The following is an 18763-nucleotide window of genomic DNA, read 5'->3' on the forward strand; positions in this document are numbered from 1 at the left end:
ATGATTTTTAATTTGTTGGGTGATTTGCACTTCACGGCCACCCCACTGTTTCATGTTTAGATTTTTTTTCAGTTAAGAACAAATGATCCACTTATTGCTATAACTTGGAGAATGATTGAAGAATGCTCTTTTTCATATTGCTTAAAATGTAGCCAATAGCGCTTACCTTCCTGCTGTGGGTGAATTCTGAAAGCATAAATTTGTTGATACAAACGTTTACCGTGATTGTGTGTAAAAACCATAATCGACAAGCGCTTTTTGTGTTTCGTTGTTCCTCAAAGTAATTGTGTGTAAACGCCGTGAGAACACATGACAGTGGCGGAGTCGAGTATTGGCTCGGCAGATGACTTGGAACGTTCCAAAGCCTCAGGGACTTAGCTCGATTGTCTGTCTTTGATAAGGTCCTAACTATACAAGTGAAGTATTTCTCTGCTCTCACATGTAGTTGAAAAAAGTGTTTACTCGGAGATGTATGTGTTTGAATCAGTGCGGCGTGACGCGTTTAGCGGAACCGTTTGTAGCGGGTTGCCTGTATTTTTATTTCAAATGATTATATGGCGTTTTCTGAGGTAAGGAACTCGTCGCGCATTATGTATCTTCCGGGACCACGCCAGCCGCTTTCCTTTGAAGTGCATACAGTTAAACCTTCAGCGCAGTTGGTTTAGAAACATCCGTGGTGTGGTGTCATGCCTCTCTCGTTTCTTGACACTTTACCAGGGCTGAGGCTGAACAAATTGAGGAAGACGCCTGTTTAGTTCGATGTACGCCTGGGGAATTGTCCAACTTGATAGGACGGAAGGAGAAAGCGCCCGGTGCGATGACATACAAACTGCCGGGACTGGCTAAACTTTGAACGATTTCGAATGTGGCAGACTGTTGGGGGAACATGGATGGTAAGTTGTAGCGAAGCTGTTCCACAGGCCCCCTCTCTTGGCCGCTTTGATGTGCTGCTGCTCAGCTTTGAAGTTGAGAAAGCGGAGCTGTGTTTCTTGTTTGTGGGCGAGAAATACGGCGAGATAAGAAGCTTATGTGTCTGTGTGTGCTTGCGCGGGCGCGCGCGCGCGCGTACACGTAGCTCAGATTTAAAAAAAAACCCGACCATTTATCCGTCTGCGCGTCTCTTATAGCTGGGAAAAAAGTGGGACGTATTCTACAGCGGGAGCCCCCTCCTTCTTTTCTTTTGCCTTCTCTAGATTTTGACACCCCCGGAGAGCTACATAGGGACTGAGCCTGCCACTTCTGAGGCCATTTGTTGAATAGGGGCGAAGGCTATATGTTACACTGTTTAGCTCCGAGAAGGGACACGCGTGGCACGAACGGCGCTTGCGGCGCACGTTCGCAATCTTGTGTGGGATTACTTGTCCTTAGAGTTGTGGACTGACATCATCTTTTTTTTTTTAAATGGATTAACTCAACTTTTCAAATGCACTCCCACTGGACATTATCTGCGATGGTATGTTGCATTTTACAAAGCGTTGATAATATCGTGCGCCTTGTTACAAACGCTACGATTCTTCCAACATGTACTTGTAATTGCTCTTTAATTTTTTTTGTTCGTCCAGCTGTGACAAATATGTATTTTTTTACCCTTTACAGTCAAAGCAGAGACGTTGGCAGTCGTTATAAAGATGTAACTCTAAAACCGTAATAGCCTCTATTGACAAACAATTGGTTATTGATTTGTTCACGTTTAGGCTCAAACGACCCGATTTGCCAGAGGGGCTGCTCAGCCCTGATTTGGTTTTACTATGCGCACGTGAGATGTACTGTACTGCTTCTGCACGCGTTACCTGGAAAGCTGTCGACAAAATGTTGGACTCCGAATGCAAAATGAGTCCGTGTGACTTTGTGTGCGTGTGATACGGGCGTATGATCCTGTCGCAAGTGGGAGTGATTTGGAAAAAGGAGCCAAAAGGAAAGCACGTGTCATGAAAAAAAATGACAGAATCTGGTTATGGTGAAGAGTTAAGACTCTGTTTATTCTTCTAATATGGTTTGATGTGACAGATCAGTGCACATTCAGAATGTGGGCTTCGTTTGATGTCCCATTTAGATTATAAATAGACAAATGGAACGAAAAAAGCTTTTCGTTTTCTGAACCTATTGAGTTTTTTGTTGTTGTTGTTGTTGTTAAAGAAGGTCTGTTTATTTGAAGTCTTCCTTTGAAGTTCAGCAGGATATGTCTTTGATTAGATCAATACTTTGTGTGTTTCAGAGTGAAGAGGAGCTGAGAAGCTCCCCCGCTGCTTTTAGAGAGTGAGTAGGATTAGACCGGAGCTCAGTGGAGGCACCACTGCACTCTCACACAGGCAGCCGGAGCCGGAGCCATGAGCAGGGCGCTTACGGAGCACGTCAACAGTAGCTTCCGAGAAGATGCTCCTCGTCCTCCGGTACCGGGAGAGGAGGGAGAGTCGCCATGCTCCATACCCAGCCGGTCTGGAAAAATGAAAGCCCTTAATAAGGTTAAAGATAACACGGCTGCCGCCGCGCTCCCCGGCTCCACTCCACGAAGGAATGAGGATGGATTGGGAGAGCCGGAGGGAAGTGCGTCCCCAGACTCGCCGCTGATCCGGTGGACAAAGTCTTTGCATTTTCTTCTTGGCGATCAAGATGGTGCTCACCTCTTTCGGACCTTTTTGGAGCAGGAGAATTGCGTGGACACTTTGGACTTTTGGTTTGCTTGCAACGGTTTCAGGCAAATGGACTTAAAGGATACCAAAACGATGCGAGTTGCCAAAGTTATTTTCAAACGGTACATCGAGAACAACAGCATTGTTGCCAAGCAGCTCAAACCAGCCACCAAGACCTACATAAGGGATAGTGTTAAAAAGCAACAGATAGACTCGGCCATGTTTGACCAGGCACAGACCGAAATCCAGTCCAACATGGAAGAGAATGCTTACCAGATGTTTTTGACCTCTGACATATACCGCGAGTACGTGCGCACCGGCTGTGAGAACGCAGCTTATGCGAATCACGGCACGCTCGGCAGCCTCAAGCTTGTGTGTGGATATCTTCCACCTCTTATGGAGGAAGAGGAGTGGAGCTGCCATGACTTGAAGGCAAAGGCTTTAGGTTCTATGGTTGGACTTTCAGCCAAATCCTTGAGGGCGACCGCTGCCATCCGGACAACGGCTGAAATTTTGGAGAACAGTTGCAGGTAAGAACAATGTTTCATGAAGCATTTTTGTTTCTACGTTTTCATTGGCTACTTTACTCATGTCAGTTCGTGTAAAGAGTGGAGGGGTGGGGGGGTGGGGGGTAGGCGGAGACAGTTGATCAAAGGGTCCCAGAATAACATTCTTTGTTTGTGCCCTCCTGCCTTGCAGTTAGTGAAGGGGTTAGAGGGCGGGGGGGGGAGGGGGGGGGGTGCATTGGGTACAAAACATCAATGGAGCTGAGCCTTCCTTTTGAGTAAATGGTGTCTCGCAGGTAACTCTCTGCTGGCTTCTTCCAAGTTTCCTGTGCTTTGAAACCCTTCCTCCGGTTCAGGCATGACTTCACACACCAAGTGCCAGACTATTACAGCTAGATGGGGGAGGGAGTGGGGGGGGGGGGCAAGTTTTTCACTGAAGCAGTGTGTGTGTGGGGTTTTTTTTTTTTCCTTTTTGCAATTCAACAGTTTAGACATTCATGGCGTGTTCATCAAATGTCTATCAGCAAACAAACCCCCGGTGAAGCTAAAAACACTGCTTGTGGTTACCAACTAGATCTAGAGACATCATATCTTTGTTGGGAATTTTTTTTTTTAAACAGTACTTTATTGTCGAATTACTACTTCTTCCTTTCATAACTTTGCTGCTGTGAATCTGAAATTTCTCCATTGCGAGACTAATAAAGGTTTTCTTAATCTTAAACGAGACACTGTGGACTACAGAAACATAGAACAGTGCTTGGCCATGACGCTGTTGCTCAGAGATCATTTTTTAAAAAGTTGTGGTTATTCCTTTGCCATGTCAGTGGCAATGCGAAAATAAGGATTCGGGAGACAAAAGCCGGCTCTTAACGGGTATTTTTAATGTTTTTTTTCGGTTTGAGTGGAAAAATGACTTATCAAGCAGAAAGCTACCTTTTCTCCCTTGCACCACTCATACGCACCCCCCCCCCTACCCTCTTCTGTGGCCCTCTCCATGTCTGTAGGTCAACCCATTTCCATCTCAAACATGTGGAACTAATTTTGGCACTGCGCAGATTCTCTGTTCGAGGATTTTTTTTTTTCCTTTCTTCTTTAGATCTCCCATATGCAACTCCGGAGTGGTAAAAACATCCCCACTTCAGTGACGTGCTATAGTTTATGCCACTACTTTGCGTGTAACTGTAATTTAACACTTTTATTTCTCCTGTTTTGGAAAATAAATTGCTTGTCGGAGACTAAGCATGCTTTGCAGGAAGAGACAAGAGGGGAGGAAGTGAAGACAGCAAGGGGGATTGTGGAAGCAACAAGAGATGCAGAAAGAGAGTGGGGGGGTGCAGAAAGCCCAGCTGTGCTAAATACCTGACTCTTTGCGCGGACCTTACAAAGGTCAGGTTTGTGCTTGGGGCCTACAGCTTTAGTCATGCTGGGGTTCTCCTCTCGGCACTCCCAGCAGAAGGCATTCTCATAAAGAAAGGGGCCCTCCTACCCCCTGTCCTTCACCCCCACCCCCCCCCCCCTCGCAAACGCTCAAGTTCCCCCTACCTCCTCTCCCTCATCCACCCCCTTCGCAACTACAACTGGAATGCAACACAACAGGAGAGTAGATAGTCACACAGAAAAGAGGGGAAGGGAGGATTCTCACACTGTAGATGGGGAGAGCAAATGCGAGAAGAGGGAGAGCGGGCAAGGGACGGCGTGAAAGAATAGAGCGAGGCGGATCTCCTATGCGGATGAAACGGTTTTGTGGAAACGACTCGCGTGACGGAAATCGACTGAGGACATCGGCAAAACAAATTTCCAGTTGTCCTGTTTATCTTCTTAATTGGACTGAATGCACACCAGGACTAAACGTCAATCGTGCGGCACGTTCTCCGACTTGTACTTTGCACGGCAACACTGGAAAAAACCTCACACTAAAACGTCAATTCTTCTTCTTCTTCTTCACAGGGCCCATCGTCGAGGAGACGATGCCAGCCCGTATTTTGTCAACTCTGGCTACATCTTGGCTCCTGCCACCAGTGCCAATGACAGTGAGATCTCCAGTGACGCCACGACGGATGATTCACTGTCAATGACAGACAGTAGTGTGTAAGTGCGATGATGAAGAGGCGCTCCTCGGGAGATTAAAAAACGAGCCACTTTCAATCTTTGATTCCGTTCCACCAACTGGTCACGTTTCTGTGGAAAGTTTTTTTTTTATCGGCTAAATCTGTTTTTCGACACACTCGTCTTGTCGATTAACAAGCCCTTTCTATGTGGCCAGCAGGCAGCTGGAGCGCTCTCCAAAAAAAAAAAAATGGCCTGCAATAATGTCATTAAACAGGTAATTCTTCCGTTAAAGATGTGATTTCTCAAGACCTTTTTGAAGTTTATTTTCTGATCCATGACTTGCGGGAGAGTAGGGGGGAAAAATATGAGCTTGTCTTGATGTGGGTGGGTGGGTGGGTGGGGGGGGGGGGGGTTGCTTCATTCCTCAAATGTGAAATTCATCCCTCCCACCCACCCTGCTGCCACAACAGACCTGTTCCCCCCCCCCCCTTCCTTCTTCTTCTTCTTCATATTATCTAATCGCTCTTCTCTTTGAAGAGCTAAAGGAGAGGGGGGAGGGAAATGGCCATTTGGGCCTCAAGACAAACTCACTGAAAAATGTTGGCACCAAATGAAAGGAGGGCTTACTCACATGGTGGGTCGGTTTCCTGCCACTGGCCTCTGTGGCGTGCTGAGATCATGTGTCTGCAAGGCTTTCACATGGGTTACTCATTGATAGACCTTGGGACAGAGGAAACTCCCCCTTGGCCAGACTGGTGCACCCCCAAAAATCACTTCCATCATGACCCAGCCCTCCACGGCCTCTCTCTTCTACCCTCCAGAGCCTGTTGCGGCAGTGGTGGGGGCTCAAAGTGCAAGAGAGTGAGAAAATAAAGTGCGTGGAGTATAAAGGGCTTAACTGAATCGCTTTCAGCCTATTGTTGGGTGAGGGGGGCTTAGGGGGATAAAAGGGTGGCTGGCTGCTTTGAAAATGACTTGCACAACTGAATAGGAGATCCCCATAAAGTAAGGGCCCATGAAGCCGTGAAATAGTACGTCTGTTTTCGCTTCCAAAATCTACACAAAGCATCAAGCTGCCAAATTGTATCTCCGGTGGGCAGACGGTTTGGGTCGATTCAAAAAAAACAGCGGGGTAGGCCATTTGCTCGATTTTGTGGTGATAAGAGGAGATTTCTTGTCTTTTTTAGTTTCACGTCACTTTTTTTTGACGAAGGATGACTTATTGGTGTTGGAGAGACAGCAGTTTTGATAGCGGGGCCAGGCACTCTTTTCACCTTTTTAAGATAAGATATCCTTTATTTGTCCCACACTGGGGAAATTTACAGCCTCCAGCAGCAAGAATGTATGTAGAAAGAAGAAAGGAGAAAGAGAAAAAAAAACCAACAAACATCTTTCAATTAAATACAATATGAACACAAATGGATAAATCGCAGTACTATTTACAATTTTCCTTCATATCATTTAATTATTATTATTATTATGATTTTTATTTTTTATTCATCAGCCTGACAGCAGTCGGTAGGAATGAGCGTCGGTATCTCTCCTTCTTGCAGCGCGGGTGTAACAGTCTCTTGCTGAAGGAGCTACCTAGTGCTGTCAGGGCGGGCTGGAGGGGGTGGGAGGGACTGGCCATCATAGCTTTTAGCTTAGTTAGCAAGACAAGCTAGCTTTAGCTTTAAGTTAGCTTTAAGAAAAGATAAGAAAACCTTTATTCGTCTCGCAATGGAGAAATTCCCAATTCACAGCAGCAAAGTTATGAAAGGAAGAAGTAGAACAACAAAATAGAGGAGCTGCTGGAAAGGCAGGCACTCTCGCGGCGCCATTTTGAAGTCAAAATATAACACAACACATAGGACACAGACAGTTGGGCAATCTTCACTACTTTTCTGCATACACTTTGTTGTCTGATGCAGTCTAGATGAAAGAGGAGAGTGTTAGTATTGTGTGATTTAAGTATTGTGCAATAATGCCAAGCTCATAACAATGGGGGGTGAGGGGGTTGCCTCCAGTTTATTGAACATGGCAGTTTATCAAATGTCTTTTAGTTCTCAGGAGAGATGTGTGTCGCAGACCTTGGCGTCTCCTGTCCTTGACTCCGGTTCTTTTTGTCTTTCCACCCAAATGGATTTCAGTTATACAAAAAGAGTTTCTTCCCTCTTTAATTCGAGGGAACAATTTGATTAGTGTTTGAAAGGCATTGTGAGCGTTTGAATCTCATTTCCCAGATAAAGAACAAGAAGGAGGATTTTGGAGGGGGGGGGGGGGATTTGACGGCGGCTTCGGTTTTTGCTTATATCTTATTTATGGATTTACTTGGACGCTGGGGAACGTTGCAGCACCAACTTCAAACATTACCTTATCTTACAAACCAGCCTTTTGATGTTGCTTAGATCAGAGGCTCACAGCAAAAGCGCTTGCCAAACGAAGATGGCAGTGGGTGCATATGTGCATGAGTGTGAGATTTCAAAGCAGTAGCAGAAAAGTAGCGTTTGGGCTAGGTCAGATACTTCTGAACAGCCAAAATGGCCAAGATAATTGGCTCAGCTTAAGTGGCAACTGACTCGAAAAGGCGAGCAAACTGGAGAAAATAACGTTCCCATAATAATTGCTTAATTGTCAGCGGGCTAGAATAGAATGTCTTCCTAATGACATGCTCTGCATTGTTCATACAAAAAAAAATGTCCTACCCAGCTACTGAGATGACTGCATAGTATTCAGCATTTATTTAAAAAAAATGCTGTCAAAGTGGACGGGGACTAATCTTACCGGGGGGGCTCTTTTGAAGTTCACAGGAGGGTGTTTAGCATATCTCACCCATTGTTCTGCTGGGTTTTGTGATATAGGCGTTTACTGTATGTTGCCTTGGCTTCAAAAGATGTGAGGCCTGTTGACTTTTCTCTACTGTGAATAGCGGTATGCTATTGGGGGCGGGAATGGGGAGGGGGGGGGGTGTTGTGTTGGTCACTTTTCTGTTGAACAGCTTTCCAGCTGTTTCACCCCCCTCTTGCAACAAAGATTGGCAAATGGCCCTAAAGTACTAGCAGTTGGCAAGAAAATATAACAGGACCAGCCAGTAGCAGAGAATCTGAAAAGTTTGGTTGGTTTCGTCTGAAAGGGACTGTGAATGTTATTTATTTCTTTTTTTTTTTTTGAATCTCTTGACAGAGATGGAATCCCTCCGTATAAACTGGCCCCCAAGAAGCATCTCCAGCGAGAGATGAATCGCAGTGTCAAGATCAATGGCCAGATTACGCTTCCCCACTTTCCAGTAAGTCTTAAAAAGTATTTTTATTATTATTATTTTTTTTTTTTTATGTGTGAGACTGATTGTAGTGCTTCTCTCCTGCAATGCAACAAAAAGTCAGCATAGCTGTTGTGGAGCGAGTCCAGTTCACCGCCCACCTGTGTACTGTCACTTGCCTTGTCGTGTAGTGTTAAAGGAAATCACAAAGAGCCCAAAGCTACCCCAATAATAATAATAATAATATTTAATATATATATATATATATATATATATATATATATATATATATATATATATATATATATATATTAATAATAACAATAATAATTATTTATATATATATATATGTATATATAATAATAATAATAATGTAAATTTCCCCATTGTGGGACGAATAAAGGTTATCTTATCTTATCTTATCTTATAAGCTTGTCAATACAGGACATGGAGACTTCGCCCTATTATTGGACCCGATTGAGTCCGAAGGGGGAGGGTCACAACCTCTGTTCTTTCTTTTCAGACGGGCATCTGTTTGATGTCGAGCAAGAAAATCTAAATGTTGTGTGCTTTCTCTGCATGCTCAGTCCCCATATTTCCCCTGCTCCTCGCGTTTCTCCATTTCAGTGTCTTTTTTTTTTTTTTCCCTTTCCCACTTGCACTCTTTTAATGTTTCCCTCCTGATTTGGAGATGGCTCTGACTCCCATGATGTACCAGCCCTAGGCAGGGGGGGCCCCATGTAGGGCTGGCGCTCCTTTGCCAGCAGCTTCACTCGCCTTTCTTCTTTATCCCTTCATCGCGTATACAAAGAGATGACAGAAGCAACGAAAAAAAAGAGTCAAAATCAAGAAAGCCGGGGTTCCAAATAACAGAAAAAGAGAAGGTACATATATTGAAAGTAGGATAATGTTGGACGAGCGTGTCTTTGCGCTGCCCCGGCACGCAACTGGAAAATGAATTCCTACTTTGTCTTCCCGCTATTTGACTCGTCTGTCCTCTCCTTTGCCTTTGTCCCGCTCCTCACTGCCACCATGCAATTGCACATCTCAATCCTTATTATTTTCCCGCTGTTAATTTTGTCCCGCTTCTCTCATTTTTCCTCTCTTCTCTCCCCGCTCCCTCTTTTCCGTCAATATCTGGCTTTTATACGGAGGTTTAAAGCCGTGTGTCCCTCCCACCCCTAGTGTGCGTTTGATGTTTGACAAGGGCCCTTTGAAGTGCGCTGACTTCAGACGCTGCCGAGCTGATGACTCGGTCGGGCTATAGAGGGTGCAGGCAGGGGGCCGCCCCTCCGAGCAACCAAGCAACTGCTACCCGGCAGCCTGGCATTGCCAAGGGCACTGGCCATGGGGAGATCTATGGTGTGATGGGCAGTGAAGAAAGTTCAGATTCGTAAGGACAAGGGCATCCGGATCATGCTTTTTGGAATAGTTGCAGGGTTTTTGGAACTCCAACCGGCTTAGGACACGAGGGGCGTCGGATTAATGTGCCATGTTGCATATCTGTCGGGAGCACTTCACATTTACGCTCCCTGGCGTTAAAAGTGCCCCCCTTTCACTGCGCTGTGTACCTTGCAGAGGACTCATCGTCTGCCTAAAGAGATGACCCCCGTTGAGCCTGCATCGTTTGCTGCCCAACTCATAACGCGGCTTGAGAAGCTGAAGCGAGAACAAGACACCATGAGCTCTTTGGCGGAGAGACTACAGCAGATACAAGAGGTAGAGGCAAACACTCGCACATCTGTACATTTTTTTATTTCCCTCATTTCTTTACATGCAGGTCAATCATCTTTTCTTCATTGTCCACTGCACTCTCAATTAAAACCTAAACTACGGGCCAATCTTCTGTGCCCAAATCTTTATTTGTCTGATGCTTCTGTTGCCGTTTCGACCTCTCCTTCGTCGTCATCTTCTGTGGTTATTTGCTTTATCACTGTTGTGGCACAGCAAGACAAGATGCTCAAGATGGGGAGTAACGATTACGAATTTGAAACAGTAACACTATCTGTCTAAAATGTTCTTACAATTTATCAGGAACCGTAAACCGTTATAGCTCTCCGAGTAAGTCGGCATGACAGTAGTGCTTAATACACAAGAGCCGTTATGCCAGATTTGGTGTGCCGAAGAAGAAGGATGAAGCCAAGAGATTTAAAAGTCTGTCTACTTCTTGCCTTTTCCACTCTGTCTCTCCAGTATTTGATCCAGTGGAACTTTTAAAAGTTATGTTTCTCAATACTCTTGATTTTTATTTTATTTTTTTTAATAGTTAGCACTTAGCTACTCTCTAGTGGCACGTTTGCTGAATATGTGTAGTGCCAGTGTCTTTGTGATGCATAGGCGCACTGCATTATAGATGAAGCACACCCAAAGCCTGTTTGCGATGATAACAGTGTGGCAAAAGGAAATTCAAATCAAGTGACGCAGGCTTTTACTCTCACTGACTTGTACCGTAAGTTGGTGCAGGTTGAAACATAAATTCCTCCGCTTGCTGCTTTTCCCACACGCCGCTCTGTATAAGTGTTTCTTTGAGTCCTTGATTGTTTTTATTTCTTGTATTGGCCTGCGCAGGAGGAGGAAAAAGAGGAAAGCGCAGATCTCACCAGCAACACCTCCCTCCATCAGCCTCTTCTTCCATCCGCTAGCCAATGTGAGGAGGACCCCCAAGCTATCCTCGACGATCATCTGTCACGGGTCCTGAAGACGCCGGGCTGCCAGTCACCCGGCGTGGTTCGCCACTCGCCGCGCTCACGCTCCCCAGAACGGACCGGTGCCTTGGTATCTTCAGACCACGGATCCTTCTTTGGTGCTTATCCTGGCTCTGCCAAAGCTGTCGTGTCAGGCCGGCAGTCCGCAAAACATACCCATCACCATTATATCCACCATCATCATGCTGGGCACAAGACGAAGGAGCAGATTGAGGTTGAGGCAGCTCAGCGTGTACAGTGCCTCTGCCCTCCAGGAGGCGCCAATTACTCTGACGTTACCCCTGCGTGAGTGTCGACGCGAACCATCTTGTCACATTGTATTGCACCAAATTGACCTTCCTTACTGCAAATGTTTCCTCTTGGAAGAAGCTATTTCTTGACGCGCTTCTCTCCTCCTCCAGTCGCTGCAGCACTTTGTCACAGCGGCAAGTCAGATCCTCCAATGAGGGCTTGTCATCACCATGCCTTCCTCTTGATACCACTGACCGCTCTCAGAATGTTTGGCAGTGGATCCTGGAGAGCGAGAGACAGGGCAAACACAAGCCTCACAGGTAAAGTTTTTGTTAAGCAATGTTGGCCTCTGCAGTACAGTCCAGTATTATCATGAGTTCATGTTGGACTTTCTTTCCCCCCCCCACTAACAGCTACCCTGTCCTTCATAAGCCACTTGGTTTTGAGACCTTGCCTGCTCGAACTCACTCCTTATGGGGTGGGGGTGGCATTGGTTCCGGGATTAACCTTCGTGGGCACCACCCGGGCCATCCATTTGTACAGGATCCAGCCATGCCGCCGCTGCCCCCACCCAACACTTTAGCACAGCTCGAAGAGGCCTGCCGTCGACTGGAGGAGGTTTCCAAACCACTAAAACCCAGGTAGGACTTCACTAAGACTCCGATATGTCATGACAACAAATCACACTTTTTGCTACGTCTGATTTGAAGGTGGTATCCACTGATTTTTCCATCAAATTTGAGTCCTCACGACCATTTTCTCTCACTGACTTTAAAAGGCATTCAACAGCGTCCATCAGCCTGAAAGACCAGGGCCACCCAGCCATAGCCTTCACCGCTGGAGGCAGCTCTCTAGCCGCTTCTGGACTCCAAATGGACGAGTAAGGATTTCAATCTTGTTCAATTCTATTGTCTGGACTTCATTAGTGTCACGCTCGCTTCAAGTATTTTACTGCTTAGCTCCATATTTTTTTAGCATTTCTGCTTTCTAATAGTCTTGATTATCATCCATTCGGGGGCCTTTTTTATTTTTTTATTTTTTTACAAGAAACTGCTTTTAGTCTGAACTGATAAAAACTGCCTATGTTTGTTTGATCGTTCACACGACGACTGCTTTTTGGAGAGGCAGCACACAAATGTCTCTTTTGTGCAAGTTTTGGAAAGCCCCCCGGTGTTGCTGTATGTAAAGGCGACTTCGTCTTTTCTAAAACGGGACATGGCGCCGAGCTCCTTGCGAATTTTGAATAAAAGGTTTGAAGAAATAAGCAGTTGGAGGGCGCTTGTGGTTGGAACACATTATGCAAATTATTGTTATGTGGAACTTTACAACTTTCTTGTTCTCATGTAAGACGGCCAGCAATGATTTCGTCACTCAAGACCCTCTTTTTCCTTTTTCATCCTTCGAGATTAATGTAGAATGTTAACCAACCTCTAAACTCTTTCATCTCACATTCATCACTAGAAGTGAATAAAGATACCGTTCGTGAAACTGCCCATTGAATTTCTAGAACTTTCGGTATGCCGTCCTTTTAATGTCATCTTTGATTGAAGAATAAATGCCATCAAACGTACCGATGTTTGAAGCATGTCCCGTTTTGTCTACATAGGTCAAGTGACCTCATGGTCACCTACTTCTTCTGTGGCGAGGAAATTCCTTACCGGAGTGTGATGAAGACCCACTGCCTCACCTTGGGACACTTTAAAGAACAGCTTAGCAAGAAAGGCAACTACCGGTAAATACAGCATCGACGGCCTAGCTAGGTTCACACGGATACAGCGGTACAGAATCGGCCTTCCAAAGTAGTCGTAGTTGTAGTTGGTCCAAGTACCCAACTCTGACATACATGATGTACTGTTTGAGATTTTTTGGGGGGAATGTCTATTTACATGAGCATTTCTAGTGACACCAAATCTGATACCAGGGTTGACACTCAAGAAACACATGAAACAACCTCACAAAGAAAGGCGGTTGCTCAAATTGCACATCCCTGAACGTAGACGTGAGTCTAAACTGGGCGGTGGCAACACTGGAGTAAACCATAATGCATAAATAATCAAATCTTTAAATATTACATCAGTTGATTTGGCCTGGACTGACTCTTCCCCCGCTAGTTTAAATGAGGGTAACTTCAACACTATGCCACTGGCCTCAATCATTTTCCCGAGTTCATGATGGACACCTTTTTAGTGAGCCATATTTAATGGGCTGCAGTCTCACTGCACTTTAAATTCAATGTTATATAGTCGGTACGTCAGAGTTTTTTTTGTGGGGGGGGGGGGGGGGGGGGTTCGCCTGATTCCAATCTGTGGATATCTGGTTCTATGTATTAGTTTGTTTGTTTTTGTCTTGACACTGCCAAGGTGCATATTCAAAGTGTGCCACTTGAAGCTAAAAGGCAGAACGGCGCCCCACGAACCAGTAAAACGCATCTTTAGCATCGATTGTTATTAGTCATATGATCGTAAGCTAAGAACCGAGTGTGAAGTACCGGAGCTTCTGAGTTGAAAGAAACTGGGCTGATCCACTGAAAGGGGGGGGTGGGGGTTCTGCAGCAATTTTGTTTGCACATCTGTTCCTGATTTCCATGGTAAGGCAGCCTTAATAAAATGTCTTTGAAGCCTGATCCATTTTATTTTGGGCATAAAGACTGAGAGGCCTTCAAATTCCGATTCCCCATTATTGCATCAGGCATTAAAATCAAATGTTGCAAGCTTCCTCTGTATCTCCGGCCAGCGACTGATAAATAAATTCTTAAACTCTTGTTTTTTGGATACAATTTGGTGGCCAATCAATGAAAAAAAAATAAATAAAAATGAAGAAACACATAATTTGTCACAAGTTAATTTCTGCGCACACACACGAAAAAGCCTGAAGGCTTCCTGTGCTGTCTACATGAGGTTGCAGACCCATCTGTTTGTTAGGAGAGAGAAACAAGTCCTTGCACCCCTGCTAACCCAAAACTCTTTGAGCAACAGCAAAGAAGAGGGAGGCGGACATGAAAAGTTTGGCTTCAATAGCAGCAGAATGTGTGGAGTTAGTTAATTTGGACATGGCAATGGTACAGCAGAGAACAGTATGCGGCAGCCCTGCCAGACAATATTGGTGCCAGATGTTGCAAAGAGGGAGAGAGAAAAAAAAAAATCGACCACATAAAACATGTTCCAATGGAAAGGCTTTCGTCTGTCTCTCTCTTGTGCGCTGACACAAAGAGATGACTTTGAGGCATTTGCGAGAATGTAGCATGATGTTAAATCGAGCAATCGTAAAGAGATGACTTTTTTTTTTTTTTACGAATGAATGAGTGTCTGCAAAGTCGGAAAAAGAGGAAATGTCATTACGACAAAACCATTCCAATTTTCACACGCAGAGCTGCGCAAGTATGCCCCTCACCCCCATGTACATGTGGCGTTCAATGACTGAGATGAAAATTTACTCGTAAAACATCTCCACTTTACATCTTTGTTTGTAAGTGAGACTTGACAAATAAAAACTACACAGCCTTTACATATTTTGCACTGTGAGTAGTGGTGCACCCCCCCCCCCCTCACCCCCCTCATTGCAAAGCTTATCATTAAATCCCCTCCTGCTGATCTGAATCAGGCTTGAAAGTAAAAAAGAGAAATCATTAGGAGCCTTGGCTTCACAATCACCGAGAGCAAACTAACCATGGGAGTTCTCTCAGCTTGAGAGAAGAAGAGCGGGATCGCGAGGTGACCCCTGACCTTCAGGAGACACCTCCCAGCACCCTCGGCAAAGCCCCAAATGCAATATATTGCTTTCACTCACTGAGTCAGGACAGCCTCCACTCTAACTCTCCAGCCTTTTTATCCGCCCCCCCTTCTGCCTTTTCCCTCACTTTTTTTTTTTTTTTTTGCTGGTGATGAATACGCGGGCGGCCCGGTAGTCCAGTGGTTAGCACGTTGGCTTCACAGTGCAGAGGTACCGGGTTCGATTCCAGCTCCGGCCTCCCTGTGTGGAGTTTGCATGTTCTCCCCGGGCCTGCGTGGGTTTTCTCCGGGTGCTCCGGTTTCCTCCCACATTCCAAAAATATGCATGGCAGGCTGATTGAACACTCTAAATTGTCCCTAGGTGTGAGTGTGAGTGCGAATGGTTGTTCGTCTCTGTGTGCCCTGCGATTGGCTGGCAACTGGTCCAGGGTGTCCCCCGCCTACTGCCCGAAGACGGCTGGGATAGGCTCCTGCACCCCCCGCGACCCTAGTGAGGATTAAGCGGTTCAGAAAATGGATGGATGGATGGATGAATACGCTCCCGAGTGTATTTATTTGTATGTGTAAGGGAGAAACATGGGGATCATATGTGCTCATGTGCAAGCAGCGCACTTATGCTTATGCAGACTCTGAGGCACCTGAAATGTCAACCTAAGTGACGTAAATGGCCTACATTTGACAGCAAGTCCAATTAGAAGCTGAAGAGTTGTACGGGAACAAGATACAAGAGATCGACAGGCGGATCGGTGCAGCGTCTGCTGTGATGCGGACGTTGTATCGGTCTGTCGTGGTGAAGAAGGAGCTGAGCCAAAGGGCGAAGCTCTCAATTTACCGGTCGATCTACGTCCCAACCCTCACCTATGGTCACGAGCTATGGGTCGTGACCGAAAGAACGAGATCCCGGATACAAGCGGCTGAAATGAGTTTTCTCCGCGGGGTGTCCGGGCTCTCCCTTAGAGATAAGGTGAGAAGCTCAGTCATCCGGGAGGGGCTCAGAGTCGAGCCGCTTCTCCTCCACATCGAGAGGAGCCAGATGAGGTGGCTTGGGCATCTGATTCGGATGCCTCCTGAGCGCTGTTCCGGTCATGTCCCACCGGGAGGAGACCCCGAGGAAGACCCAGGACACGCTGGAGAGTCTATGTCACCCAGCTGGCCTGGGAACGACTCGGGATTCCCTGGGGAGAGCTGGAAGAAGTGGCTGGGGAGAGGGAGGTCTGGGCTTCCCTGCTAAGGCTGTTGCCCCCGCGACCCGGCCCCGGATAAGCGGTAGATGATGGATGGATGGATGGATGGATGGAGTTGTACGGGGATGTGGGGGGTGTGGGGGGGGTCAACTTAAGACAGCTTCTAATTAACCCTTCAACTATAATAAGAGGTTGCAAAAAGATAGGCATCAGTTGAATGGCCAGCAGTCATGACGAACAAGAGGATGTGCAGAGTCGCACGCACGTACACACACACACGCACGCGCAAACACACAGCATGGATTGTGTTTAAATGAGTTGAGCTGTGTTTGTGCAGCGGTGTGAGGTGGAGTCGTTCTCTGCCTTTGAAGTGTGCAGTATGCCATGAAAGCGATGACTTAAGTTGCTTTGAGCTGCAGCCGTTTCTGGCTCTCTTGGTGTGTCAGTGTTTCATTTTGGACTAAAGAGAATTTCGCGACAGTGTTTAAATGGACACGGATGCATAGGCCTCTTTTCCTGTCAGATGATGATAGCTTTTGCTTGTTTTGTCTCTCAACACCAAAACGCACAGAGCATTTTGTCTGACTCTTTTTGTCTCCTCCACAGGTACTACTTTAAGAAAGCCAGCGATGAGTTTGAGTGCGGTGCCGTATTTGAGGAGGTATGGGAGGATGCTTCGGTTTTGCCCATGTATGATGGCAAAGTCCTGGGCAAGGTGGAGAGGATGGACTAAAAAAACACGAGCGACATCCTTGTTGCCAAAAAGCTTAAAGTCCCGGAAAACTTGAGGAAAGAGAGTCTTGTCATGAACTTTATTTCTTGAAATGATGAATACTAAGCTAAAAACACACACACACACACACACACACGCAGAGTTAATATATCCAGCACAAGGAGTGATTGAAGGAAGACGAGCCAATGAAGTATGCCTAATCCAGAGGAGGGGGGCTGTCCCTCCCTGAATTTCTCAACCAACCAGCCTTAGAAACACAAAGAACAACGCGAAAAACTTTCCAAGACCAATGTAAGGTGGGGGCGGGGGGAGCGGGGGGGGGGACCCCTGACCACTTCTTGAATATATAACCACTGTTGTGATGCATATTGAGAGACTGTTGCGCGTTTACACTGACAGGCGGGTCATGTGCAACGGACTAGAAGGGGGGGGGGGGGGGGGGCTGGAGAAGCAGCACCGCACCAGCCAGCCTACGCTTCAAGCTTGCTACATAGTTACAAAAGTGTTCATACATGTGCATATACATAACTTGCATATATGTATATATACATGTATTGTATATGCGTAGTGTCACAAGTTGAAGGTTTATAGTGATTATTTATTGATAAAAAAAAAAAAAAAAAAGGACCCCTCCCAACCTTGTTCTTGCCCTCCCAATTTCCAGCCAAAAAGGCAAGCTGCTCTGAATGTTGGGAGACTACTGCGGTGGAATTGTTTCATATTTTGTTTTGTCTGATCTTAGTATATACAACATAGGATGCGGCGCTAGCCTAGCACCTCCCATAGCCTTGGTACCTTCTCTGATCCAAATTGCCATTCTTTTGTGGTCTTGGGGTTCTTGAGGCTTCTAATGCTCAATCCCAAGTCTTATATGCTGCTGAAAGTTTGAAATGCTAGTTCTGGCACTCTGGCGTTCCCTTCCCCCCCCCCCCCCCTTTTTGCCAGAGCTCACTTTTTGTGTCTTTAGGCTGGCAACAGAGCTCCGTTTTTTTGTGTTGTGCCTTTGTTTGTACACCCGGGCTTTGCATGTGGGGGGGGGGGGGGGGGGGCATACACGCAGAGCAGAGATGTGGAACACAAGTTGTACCATCTCATAACGGTCGTATTTACAGCTCATGCACCAAAATGATATGAGCGAAAAAGAACAAGTTTGAGAGGAGGAGAGAAAAAAACTGAACAATGAAGAACAATGGCTCTGATATCTCTTGAATGTTGCTATAGTGATTTTGTATTTAACAATACCCCTGTATACATTTGTAATTATGCATTGGAAAGTATGGATACCGACACACGTGTTGCACATCAGGAGTATACGCTCAAAAACAACACTTATAATAAGAACACACTCTTGCTGGTGTTTTAAGAGTACAGGCGCCTGTGCCTAAATGGATGCCATACCATGTGCTACCCTGTTTCAGGGTTTTAATATATATCCCTTGGTTTTCAGAAGGGTTTTTTGTTGTTGTTGAAAAGATATTTTTTATGCCTTTTAATATCATGTAATCGTGTTTGGTTGTTGTTTTTTTTTACACCACAGCCTTTTTCTTCATTCTATCAAAAACTGTAAATTATACATTATATAAAGAGTTTCATTTAAAGATTTACATGGACCTATAATTATTGTAATTATTGAGAGATGTAGCCTTTATTAAAGTTATATATTTTTCAAGTCTGTACATGTTGGATTTTCTTTCATGGTTAACATTTAGTTTCACTTAAGCTCAATTCCTCCTTAAACTCCATCAGGAATGTCATT

At 45.6% G+C, this 18763-nt stretch overlaps 1 protein-coding gene and 1 long non-coding RNA gene across 3 annotated transcripts in view; both read left to right on the forward strand.

Annotated features, from left to right (window-relative positions):
* The window catches only part of LOC127612661 (uncharacterized), a 166092-nt gene that overhangs the window by 37737 nt on the left and 109592 nt on the right, over positions 1–18763 (forward strand). The gene's annotated exons all lie outside the window — the stretch shown is intronic.
* Positions 638–18679, forward strand: LOC127612562 (axin-2-like). 2 transcript variants are annotated; one of them, XM_052083258.1, is made up of 11 exons: positions 638–893; positions 2216–3160; positions 5084–5224; positions 8351–8453; positions 10005–10145; positions 10995–11416; positions 11533–11682; positions 11776–12003; positions 12141–12242; positions 12969–13094; positions 16881–18679. In XM_052083258.1, the coding sequence occupies exons 2-11, from the start codon at positions 2328–2330 to the stop codon at positions 17005–17007; spliced, it is 2373 nt and encodes a 790-aa protein (XP_051939218.1). In that variant the 5' UTR covers positions 638–893; positions 2216–2327; the 3' UTR covers positions 17008–18679. The 2 variants fall into 2 exon arrangements, with proteins under 2 accessions (XP_051939218.1, XP_051939217.1); XM_052083257.1 differs by lacking the exon at positions 638–893 and adding an exon at positions 1009–1453.

This window comes from Hippocampus zosterae, chromosome 13, assembly GCF_025434085.1.
Source record: "Hippocampus zosterae strain Florida chromosome 13, ASM2543408v3, whole genome shotgun sequence".
Lineage (NCBI taxonomy): Eukaryota > Metazoa > Chordata > Actinopteri > Syngnathiformes > Syngnathidae > Hippocampus > Hippocampus zosterae.